We start from the raw sequence: 12,534 nt of genomic DNA on the forward strand, positions 1-12,534 counted from the left end.
CCAACTAGCCTTGATGTTTTTAAGAGTGGCCAAACCTTCAGAAGATTTTTTTCCGTTATAAAGCACTTTAAAGTAGTTTTTATGTTCATTTTTCAATTATCGGTTTTGATTTTTAAACATGAAAATAATAAGCGCAAAAATTTTTTCTGTATGCATGTTAATAAAACTGTCATCTTGCCGGACTGTTGAACCGCAAACCAAGCGAGGACTGATCGGAGGCGAACCAGTTGCTGCAGATTTCTCTAGAAGTGACTTTTTCGTTGAGATAATTTATTCCCAGTCACTCACGCCTGAATTGGCAGTAACACAGAATTCGGCTGGTGTGTTGATTGGAAATCGTTACATATTAACCTACGCACATGGAGCTTTGGTCCAGCACGAAAAATGGCACAATCGTTAGTATTTTGACAAAAGATTTTAATTTGGAATGAAGAGTAATTATTAATGAATCAGGGTGCAAATCAGTTGGTATTTGACAGGAGTTTCATTAATAATTACTCAAGCTGGGAAAAAAATATCGGCCCAAAAAGTGTATACTTAGTTGTGTAAGAAACTGGAGAGTATAAGAGCTTGATTCGATCAACTGAATCAATAGAAGATTCTCATCGGGAACTAGTTTGAATAATGATCTTGAAAAGATTTCCTATTAATTATATCGCAAACAAATAACACTTTTCACGGCAAAAATCCTGAAAAATCCTATTATTTAGTTCACGAGTTGCTCGCTACCCAGGAGTTATTATAAAACAGGGGACGTTTTGAATGTAATTAAGTGCATTTGGTATAAACGATGTTTCCCCTCGAGCACATGAAAAAATCTTAGCTTATGTAAAAACCACAAGAGGTTGCTGAATAGCAGAAAAACTGGAATAGCAGTTACCATTTATCAAACCTAATATTATTAAAGTTTTGAAGACAATTTCTTCTTGGAAAAAAATCATTCTATATTTCGTGCTTATTACCAGTCGATTTAAAGATTTGAGGTTTTGAGTGGCAAATGTTAGGAACAGTGAGTTACAATATTTCGGCCGATTTTGCTCTGTATCTTTAATGAATACAGTTTTTCTGTTGCATTCGCACCGCGAATGACGACTCTCAGTTTTAGCAGAATATTCCTTTAGCAAATTGAGGTATTAATAATCAATTTGAGTTACCTTGAATCCGATGATCAAAACCTTTGTTAAGAGTCTCAAATGAATAGTTATTGAGAAACGAATGAATTTACAAAGTTATCGCAAAGTGATAAGCTATTTGATCACTAAAAAATTCACTCAAGGATTGAAGACAGTTCAATGTTACTGATATAGGGAATATGGAATATTCTGAAATGAAATATTCTGAATGAAACTTTCACAAACACAAATGGAATATTCTGAATGAAACTTTCACAAATATGAAGGTTATGTAGTGCAAAATGAGGAAGTTAATATCGAGATAAAATTTTAAAGAGCACCAAGATAAAGTAAAAAAACGTTAACAAATTATGATAATTTAGTTCTGGAATTAAAGGGAGTCAGAATAAAATACACAATTGCACCATAATTCCCCCTAGCAAGAAGAGACTAATTGTAGAATTTGCTTATTTAAATTAATCCGAAATTTAGAAGCTACAAAATTTTCCGAGTGTTTGATTGTTTTTGTTTAAATCGCTATCAGAATCTTCAGCTTTCTCTCTCTGTTTTCTGAACTGTCAATTCTGTGCTTTCATATTTTACTGACACATAGTAAGGTACCCGATATGATGGATCTGGTGAGCAGGAGTCAATTTGTAAATTAGTATTAGGACCGACAGGTTTTTGTAACATGTTTTTTTATTATTAAATTTTTGTCTGTTTCATTTGCTTTTTGTTTTTGTTTGAACAATTGTCTACGTTTCTGTCCAGAAGGCGCTTGTGACAAAAAAGTTTTGGTTGCGAGTTTTGTTAAATTCGAGTGATTTATTCAAAACTGTTACTGATGGTGATGTTCTCGGTTTTTCGATTTAGTTTGTGAAGTTGAGGTTGCTGCCTGCATAAATTTAGACCATTGTGATGTTTAGACTGCTGTGGTTGATTCTGAATATTCTGTGGCGCAGATTCAGCAGTTGTCTTTGTTCCAGGCATTCGCTGAGCGTTTGGTGGCACTTTCAGTGGAATGGTTGACATGATAGCTCTCGATACTTCAGTATCGAAGAAATACTGATCGCATCATACGCCAATTTCTTGTGTTTATTTCGGTGGCCTTTGGCATCTTCGAGTTTTGTTCTTGCGTCCTCTGCATGCTGGCATATGAAAATCTTGATTTTTTCGTGGTTAATGGTTTTGGGTCTCCGTGATGCATATTGGACCATGTTAGTTTTTTCATTCTTCCTTTAATCCGAACTTTGCCAGCTTCGAATTTCGGGTGGTGATTTCAGCCTTGCCGGCTATTCGATAGTCGACGCTTACGCGTCAGTTTTTATAATAGACGATTCTGGCACCAATACTTCACATAAATCATGAAGACGCTTTTTCGATTGCTTGTTTTTTTGGTAGTTTTTTTTTCAATTTTATTGGAAGGGATGGTTTTGTTCGCGAAACGAGCATGTCAAATTCTGGAGAGAAATATACAAAAGATTCATTTTGAGGAAATTCTTGAGCCTTTTTTACTGCCTCCTGCATGAGTTTCTGTTGTTGTTTTCTCAATTCAGTGTCGGTTTGAGTGCCTTTATCTTGTTGATCCTCTGGTAAAAGTTAGTCAAATCTAACTGTTTCCAAATCTAAATGATTTTTTTTCCACAAAATTTGTTCATAAGGTTATGTTTCAGGTTCAGTTCAGGCTCAGTAATTCATTTGCTGAAAGGAGTAATTGCTTTTTGTACAAAGACTGCCTCTTCAAATGTTAAAAATCCAAAAGTCTTTTTTCTACATATTTGTGGTACAGTAATACATTTCATTCTGGCGCTAATGATTTGGTATAGCAAATCAAGTTATGTTAGTTAAATTTAATTTAGTTCACTTTCCTTCGCCATTTAATTTAATCATATTTTGAGTTCTTTTTTGAAGATCAAATCTTGAGTTTTTACGTTTTAACAATTTGTTTATGTCCTGTGCCTGATAACTTTGTCTGTTCAAATTGTTCATGTCGTCTCGTGATCTTGAGTTGCCGCAATTGGAATTCAATTGTCGTGATTAGATTTTTGATCAATTTTAGTTATTTTGATTTTATTTCATTCTGCTCATTTTCTTAATTCAAATTAAGTTGTCTCTCTCTTAAACTAGATTTTGCTCCGCCAAAGCATTAAAGTGTATCAGATAATTTTGAGTCCTATTTCGCTAAGCTAGAGCTTGCGATTCTCGCGCGCGAGAATATCACACTGGACACGCTACTGCAACCGAAACCAACGATGTTACGATTGCCAGCTGAGCCAAAGTACGAGATGCCAAGTGAAGACGCAACAAATGAAACGGAGAGACCTTCAGATACGAAACAGCCAATTGAAGTTGCAATGGGACTTAAAATGTCAAAAGATAACAGAAAAGGGAGTACTATGCGGGGAACGACCATGGCATCTTTGCGATCAAAAATGTGTGTATCTTTTGTACCTCAGCATTGGTACAGAGGGAAGACGCTTACTAACACAAAAATTCCCTCATGACAAAATTTATGACCTGACTACACTCAAACTTTGGGAGATGATGGAGATAGCTTTTATCCGCCCAAGAAATATCATTTTCGATCGGTATGTATTCTTCTCACGGAAGCAGAAAAAGGGTGAAACGGTCGAACAATTCTACAGCATTTTGAAAGAATTGGCGGAAAATTGCGATTTTGAAAATTGAGAGGAGGTGATCATCAGAAACATTTTCATCACAAACATGTTGGATGATGACATTCAACGCGAACTTCTCCGCGACACAATTGACCCCGAAAGAGCACTTAGTATTGCAGTCAATATGGAAATGGGCCATCAGAATCAGCAAAGAATATCATCAAATAACGGCGCAACTGGCAATACGGTGAATGTAATACAATCATTCAATCGATTTCGCGGCGCGGGTGAACGTGGAAATCAGTCAGGCAGAGTAGCAGCTAACCGTGCATCAGTTGGTCAATGTAGAGGTTGTGGTCAGGCTTGGACAACAACGCACCGCCAGGTTTGCCCTGCTATGGGTAAGAAATGCAATCATTGTGGTTTGCTCAACCATTTCGCCAAGGTATGTTGGAAAAAACAACAATACACGAAATTCACGTCAAAATAGTCGTATTAACAATGTAGAAACTGCCGAAACTACAGATCAAAATACAAGTCAAGAAAATCAAAACGTCAATTATATTAATTATAATGAACAATTTATTTCTGACTTTGATTCCCCGGACGACAATTACGTTGCGACAGTAGAAAACGTTAGATCACCGCCAATGGCGTTGCAAAAAATGACGATAACGATCGGCAACACAGATTGTCACTTGCTCCTCGATTCCGGTAGCGGATGTACGATCATCAATATGTCGCTCGCCAGAGAAATAATGCATAACTGCGCAATCACAATGGTCAGAGAAAAAAACCACTGGAATTAAAGTCTTTTTCTAATGATATTGTCGAAAGTCTAGGCACTTTGAAAACGCCAGTCCAGTGTAATGATTGGAAAATTTAGAAAGCAAAAATCACGGCCGTAGCTGATGGTTTTCGATCAATTCTCGGACGAGACCTCTTCGATAAATTAGGCATAGCAATATCACAAAAACCTTGCCCGAATACGGAAGTCAATAATATAGAACCACCTTGTGCAATTAAAAAATCATTTGCAAAGGAATTTCCAGAATTAATCTCCCGAATAGGAAAATCTAACAATCACACGGTCAACTCAAAATTTCACGAAAATTATCGAGGTACACATCAAAAATGAAGAAAAGTGCCAATTCATCTCCAAACAAAAGTGAAAATCGAACTTGAAAAATTGCTAAACGAAGGACATATTGGAAAACTAACTATTTGCTCTCATCAATTTTTTATTTCTCCAATAGTCATTATGGTCAAAAAGGATCAATCAATCAAAATAGCATTAGATTCCAAAATCCTGAATAAAGCTATTCACAAAAACAAGTATCAAATGCCGAATCTAGACTCGCTAATTTCTCAAACACTGTCAACCACGCCGCAAGAGACGGCTTATTTAACGCCTCTTGATTTGCAGTACGCATACAGCCAACTCAATTGTAACTTCAACCTCGTAAGCGGAGATATGACCGGCACATATCGTTTTAAAACTGGAATTTACGGCCTTACGGATATGCCGGCTGAATTTCAAAAAGCGATCGATTGTGCTCTCGCAGGCCTGGATAATACTTTCTGTTTTTTGGACGACTTATTAATAGTGAGCAGAGGAGCATAGAAAAACATCTCGATTTAATACGAAAATGTCTGATAAAGTTAGATCAAGAAAATCTCGGACTAAATCTTGCTAAATGTCATTTCGTAAAAGATAAAATCGATTGGCTCGGACATAATATTACACAAACAGGTATAACACCATTGTCAAATAAAACAGATGCAATCGGAAAATTATCAGCACCTTCCAATCTAAAAAAACTCAGATCCTTTATGGGTTCAGTTCATCACTTAGGAAAATTCATTCCAAACTTGTCGCAATTATGTTACCCACTTCGACCTCTGCTTAAAAAAATACAAAATCTATTTGGACGGATGAACATGAAAAAAAGTTCACATTAATTAAAGAGAAGATTGCAGAAACAACCGAAAATAAGCATTTTAACCCGGACTTAGAAACACGTATAAAATGCGACGCTTCACGTAAAGGTTTGGGGTGTGCATTAGAACAACGAACCCCAAATGGTTGGCATACTGTGGCATTTGCATCGCAATTTTTGAATTCTGTGGAGGACAGATATAGCATTAATGAGCTCAATCTGTTGGGTGTTTTCTGGTCCATTGAACATTTTAAATATTATTTATACGGCAAACCATTTACCGTAATAAGTGACCATAGGGCTCTTCTTTCAATAATGAGAGAAAATAGAGCTAACAAATCCTACAATAGTCGATTGACACGTTGGGTAGATCGACTACTGCCATTTGATTTTACAATTGATCATCTCCCTGGCTCAAAAATGGGATTAGTAGATTATATCTCTCGCGACCCGCAACGAAAAGCTGTTAATATATCTGCATATAACGAGCAATTTATAATAGCAAAATTGGATGTGATTAAACGCAGTGCGAAACGCTTCTTATTAAATGCGGAAAATTACGTCGATTTCGCAGCGCGAAATCCGCTTACAAAACAAGCCTCAAATACTCCAAATTCCACTAACAAATTATGCAGTGAATTCGCACCGCGAAATCCAGAATATTCTTCAATTACCCACAGTGATAACTCAATTAACAAATTAACAACAAATAACTCAAATTCTTATATCCAAATCGAGACATCTAACATTCCTCACTCGCTTTTTGTCTTAAATCGCCCTACCGATCAGTTGCTATCCCAATTGAACAATTTTCAACGAATTGCCAATAAATTTAAAACAGGCTACATGATGTCACACTCGAACTCAGATGAAGAAACTTTGCTGCAAATCAAGCAATCGACGCCCTCCAAAGTGAGATTTGCGGACGAGGCAGGACCATCGACAGCTCCAGCGGTACCAGCAACGCCAGTCACTGCTAATACAGACACAACAACAGTAACGTCACCCTCAGTAGACGACCTCTACTTGGATACATTTAACTTCGCCCTTTCGAAGATCTTTTCTAGCACGCTAATGGCCAGTCTCGCCACCAAAGATGCGATATTAAAGGAGATACGAAGCTGCATCTTAACTGAAAATGAAGATCGCTGCAAACAAATATCGCCGTACATACACTCATTCTGGAAAGACCTTCTTGTCAAGAATGGATGTGTCTGCGTCAACGACAGGATAGCTCTCCCTCATGCAATCAAAGATGCCTACGTCGAAGCCATACTTGCCACTCACCCTGGAACATGGGGGATGACAGATATGGCAACCCACGCATGGTGGCCGTACATGCACAGGGACATAGTCACAACGACGGCAAAGTGCAAAAATTGGTAAAAATTTAAAGTCTATTATTCCTGCTAATAAATGGGCACCATTAAAGTTATGCAAAGTTCCTAATGAAGAAATTCAATTTGATTTTGGAGGACCAATTTATAATGAAAAAAATCAAGAGATTTACTTTCTGGCAGGTATAGATCGATTTTCAAAATTTCCATCAGCAGAAGTATTTGATAGAGCTAATGCAGATAATATTCTGAAATTGCTTCAAGAGTTTGTTTTGCTACACGGAATACCCCGTTCAATTAGATTAGATCAAGCTCGATTCCAAACGGGCCAACAAAATTAAAGCATTTTGTAATCAAAATAATATACAGTTAATTGAAGCGCCAATACACGATCACAGAGCAATTGGCTTAAATGAGAGGCTAATACAAACAATCAAGAATCGTCTAGCTTGTATTAAAACGGCGGCACGAAATCAATTTAATGTGAAAGCACCAATAAATTCAATTATTAACCAGCTACGAATATGCCGACAAAAGACTATTAATGTATCACCAATTGAAGCACATTTCGGTAGAAAGGTTAATACTCCATTAAGTAATATATCGACGAAACCTGACCAAAGTAGTCTGATATATAAAAAATATTTTAAATAAATATTTAGATTCGGAGACAGTCAGATGGGAGGAACTTATTTTCGAAGAAAACTGGGACAACGAGGAAAGGAGTGACGCAGAACTCGAATTGAACAGAGATAGATTAAGCAAGGACGCAGGAAAAAGGAAAAATGAGGACCCAAACAAAGAATCTAGGGTGAACCTCATCCAGACGTCGGACTGTCGTTGCCACGAACTGAAGCCTCCCTGGAATTTAAGCTCGCGAAAAAGAGACCACGAACGAAACGCTCCAAGAAAAGCCTGGACGGGCTATATGATGTGTTAGCGCCCGGTTCTTCGGTGGTGAAGACAGATAAATTTACATCAGTGATAAAGGAGCCTGGAAAAAGAGATTTGACCATTCGTAATTCAGATTTGGCTAAATTTGGCACAAAGGCCAAACTGAATTACAATTGTATATGAATCGACGACCGAAAACACCAACGGAAAGATTACTGAAGATCTTATTAGTCATCATGCAAAAGAGTCCAGAAAAAAATTAGAAGGAGGCAAACGAATGAAACACCTGAAAATAGCAGACGATATCAGTGCGGTCTCCTCGATACATTCAAATGTAACTCGAGCTCTTCGATTACGAATGCCCACAAAACCAAAACGAACAGTTATAACAGCGCCACCAAAGCCACCAGCAGAAGAAACAAGTGATTTCGCGGTGCCAATGGAGATGCCGTCGTCATCCATTGAAATCGCAGAGCCCTCTAGTAGACCGAAACGGAAAGCTGCTACCAAGGCTTCAGCGGCACTGAAACCATCAAAAAGACAACGTTCAACGCCTTCAGTAACTGCGTCAGACGAATCAATTGTGTCCGTGCAAATTTGTACATCCACAGCTTCAAGTTCCAGTGCACCCTCGCGAAATAAAGGAGACAAATTATTAAGCAAACACAGATCCAAAACGGGTCAATCATTTCAGCTATAAAGACGGCCGCAGCTCAGAGTCAGCATAACGAATCAGATTTTACAGTAGGCCCATGCTCCCCTGCACAGTCTTACCCCACACGGTACTATACGAGGGACCAGTACTACGAGGGACCAGAGGCATCAATGACGATGGGCGAGGCGGAACGATTTTATGAGAGTGACAGTGATTAAAACTTGTCGAACGTTAAACTGCTTTGACTAAAACTTTCTGAAATAAAAATATTATAGTAGTAATTATAGTAACTAGTACATACGTTATTAATTTTATGATAAATAATTTCGTCATTTATTTTGTCAAGGGGGAAATGTGGTACAGTAGTACATTTCATTCTGGGGCTAATGATTTGGTATAGCAAATCAAGTTATATTAGTTAAATTTAATTTAGTTCACTTTCCTTCGCCATTTAATTTAATCATAATTTGAGTTCTTTTTTGAAGATCAAATCTTGAGTTTTCACGTTTTAACAATTTGTTTATGTCCTGTGCCTGATAACTTTGTCTGTTCAAATTGTTCATGTCGTCTCGTGATCTTGAGTTGCCGCAATTGGAATTCAATTGTCGTGATCAAATTTTTGATCAATTTTAGTTATTTTGATTTTATTTCATTCTGCTCATTTTCTTAATTCAAATTAGTTGTATCTCTCTTAAACTAGATTTTGCTCCGCCAAAGCCTTAAAGTGTATCAGATAATTTTGAATCCTGTTTCGCTAAGAGAAATACCAGTCTAATAATAGGACTAAATTCCGCTCCGCCAAATCTACGCATATTCTGTATTCAGAATACTGAATCGTTCAGCTACGCAATTAATAGTTAATTCGCCCCGCGAATCAACTATTTAATTTGGAATAAAAAATTGAATAATTCGGCACCGCGAATCAACCCAGATTACAGATTGCGAATCTGTATGACAATATTAGTTGATAAATGATCGGTTTTAGAAACAACTTTAATTTGATTTATTTGCACCACGGTTTTAAGGCATGCTAAAATGTTTTTTTAACTGTCTGCATCAGCCCTTCAATTACGCTAATCGCTCCATAATCGTGAAATCATATAGGTTAATATTGTGTTTGTTGCTGAATGTTATGTTTTGTTTTCCGATTTGACATCCACCCTGCTGAAATCTAATTGTACGTGGTATGCCGTGCAACATAACAAATTTCTGGAAATATCTATGAACATTATCACATAATATCATATTAAAAATATCATATTGCAATTGCTCTGTCAAATTTTTGAGATGTTGGAGACTTTGAAAAACGAACAATACATGCCATAAAATACACTTCCATGTCTTTTTCATTATATTCTTCCTCCAAAATCAATCCAAATTTCCTCATTTGGAATTTTATTGGTTTCTAATTTTATAGATATTATAGATTTTCAACTTTATCAGCAAATTAGTTATTCAAAATAGTACATTTTCTCTCAAACATAAAAGAATATTTTTTAAGAAGAGGAATAGAAAATTGTTGGATCATTTTTATTTTGTAACCAGATCAAACAAAACAACAAGAATTAATGTTGTTTACTGGAGATCAAGAAATAAGTGATCACTTTTTCATATGACAAAGAAATAAGTCTGTTAATCATTGTCTTTAAGTAAAATTCCGTTTTTTATGCAAAGAATTGCTGATTATCATAATTTGTTTTTGCGGTTTTGATTTCTTATGAGTCTTACCACCAAACTTTTAAGCGTGCCTTCAGATTTCTATAGAAATTTGTCTATAGAAAGTTTATCTTCAGAGTCAAAGTTCACCGGCAAAATTTGACATACTTTTCCCGAAGTATTTTTGTTTGGTTGAGGGCATATTTTTTTTTACTTGTAAAAACATTCGAAAGCGCGAGATATATCAAATGCTCACATTTTTCACGGCATTTGCTACATCAGTTGAACTCTTTTAGCATAATTCTTGTGAAAACTAAGTGCAGTTGTTAAAAGGGTGAAAAATCCCACGAGCATGAGCTAGACAAAATGAAACAAGAGGCCTTCAATACAAAAATTGTATTCGACTAACTCGCGTTTTGCAATTTTAAAAACCTTCAACTAACTCGCTGTTGGATCTGAGTAGAAATGTTCTGATATTTAGGAAAGTCCAACTTAGAGTTGTCCATGAGATTCCCAGATGACTGGTCATCAATCCGATTGGAGCTGTTCAAAATTATTGAAGATGCCGAGTAAGTATTTTTGCAGCTGCTCCTTACATCAATAATTAATTTACTGATCGGGTTTAATTTTGAGTTTAACGATATTGAAATATTTTCAAAGGAGTACTTTTAAACAATAGATAACATTTTGAAACCAAACATTTGCAATTCTTTATTAAACATTCTTACTTTGAATTTGAAAAAAATTAAACATAAATCAAAATTTAAGCTTATTTTGCCCCTTTGAGAACTCTGCGAAGTTTTCAGCTTTCAGCAGTTTCATCACCGGCCCAAAAACTCCAGCGAATAGCGCTAAACACGTCTGTTATTTGAAGTACCAATTGAACAAGAAATAATTTATCATCTTTTAGGCATCTCGCTTATCTATTTTGATAGATATTGAGGTCAAAAGATGGAAATTAATCAACTTATAAAACTATGATAATAGAATATATGCCAAAAAAGACAAACATGCATTGATGTGATCTATCAACTTATTTCACAATTAATGCCGAATGAAGTGTTACTTATTTTATTTTGTTTTTAGGAAGAAAACAATCGGAAGAAAATTTTATAATGTGATTCTTTAAGAAATTTGTTGGTGTTTATTACTTTATTTTGTTTGAATGATTTGAAGTATTTTTTGTTTCAAGTATATTTAACCGTATGGTTATAGTTTTAATTTACTTGTTGCAAAAAAATAAAATCTGAAAAATTGCAAACAATGAAACTGTTTGAAAAAAATAACAATTTTTTTTCAGCCAGTAGCACAGAATTATATGAAAACTGCGAGGACCCACAACGCAGTACAGATCGGGAGATCGACATACGATAAAGAAAGATTTACAGTCTAGTTAAAAATTTTTCAGCTTAAGCTGAGTTTAATCTGATATAAGTGTATCTTACTATTGTCTCTGTTCGAGATTCCTGATTTTTTCCTTTCCCACTTTTGGAATGCAAATATTGGCTAAACTAAAAAGTTGGTTTGCGGTTGAATTGCTTGAGTTTTCTCTCGGAAGGCAGTTTTGAAGCTTCTTTAAAGAAGAAAACCCGACTTAAGAGAGCAGAAATGTTAAAGATATGCAGTATATGGAAATATCGTACATGTGGAAACGTATGGTAGACTACGGTAAAAGCGTCGTTAGCACTGAAAAAAGTATTTTGAATTATTGCTTTTATAATAAAATTCAAGTCAAATCATAACACCTCTAATTTTCTTCATTTTATCGCTTCTCTCTGCTCTTTTTTAGAACTTGACCTCTAGAAGATTTCAATGCTAGATTGCATTGGACTGAAATATGGGCACACTTTGAGAGTCAGCTTTTAATTTATATATTAGATTTATCTCTTCCCGAATGATTATCTCTGAGATTTGGCTATTTAGGAAACAAGCCAGGCTGGCCATTCTGGAGATTGTGGACCCGTCCTTAGATTTCGGGAACCGGGCAATTCCCATCTGCAACGAAGAACAGGAAAATATTGAGTTGCAGCACTGATAAATGGAATGCTCAATTTTAATTGAAAACACCTTTTTTTCCATGTTCTGTCCAGGAAAAATTCAGCGACCTCAAAACAGGCAGGGTTAAAATGGCCAGAAGGCTGGGTTTTCAAATCACTGAGACCACAAAACTGCTAAGAACCAGACACAAAAGGCTTTGATCTATCTGGCCCCGGCCGAACAGACCATCGGTTGAACCAAGCATGTACATAGCATAGTTCAGATCTAACGGACCCAAGGCGAATCATGGTCCAAACTTAGCAGGCCGAAAAAAGGCAGCAGCCA

General features: G+C 36.1%; 1 protein-coding gene across 1 annotated transcript; it reads left to right on the forward strand.

Annotated features, from left to right (window-relative positions):
• Positions 1 to 109: 109 nt before the first annotated feature.
• On the forward strand, positions 110 to 12,247 carry LOC142347938 (uncharacterized). Its single transcript, XM_075399102.1, has 3 exons — positions 110 to 395; positions 10,694 to 10,781; positions 12,136 to 12,247. Exons 1-3 carry the CDS (start codon positions 119 to 121, stop codon positions 12,245 to 12,247), a joined length of 477 nt encoding a protein of 158 aa, XP_075255217.1. The 5' UTR covers positions 110 to 118.
• The last annotated feature ends 287 nt before the right edge of the window (positions 12,248 to 12,534 follow it).

Source organism: Convolutriloba macropyga, chromosome 10 (assembly GCF_964194025.1).
Source record: "Convolutriloba macropyga chromosome 10, txConMacr16.3, whole genome shotgun sequence".
NCBI lineage: Eukaryota > Metazoa > Xenacoelomorpha > Acoela > Convolutidae > Convolutriloba > Convolutriloba macropyga.

Excerpts from the sequence above, each read along its gene's own strand:
- LOC142347938 (XM_075399102.1), top strand. The coding sequence starts at position 119 with ATGAAAATAATAAGCGCAAAAATTTTTTCTGTATGCATGTTAATAAAA. Across the intron at positions 396-10,693 it reads GCACGAAAAATGGCACAATC|GAAAGTCCAACTTAGAGTTG; the intron begins GTTAGTATTTTG and ends TCTGATATTTAG. Across the intron at positions 10,782-12,135 it reads AAAATTATTGAAGATGCCGA|GAAACAAGCCAGGCTGGCCA; the intron begins GTAAGTATTTTT and ends TTGGCTATTTAG.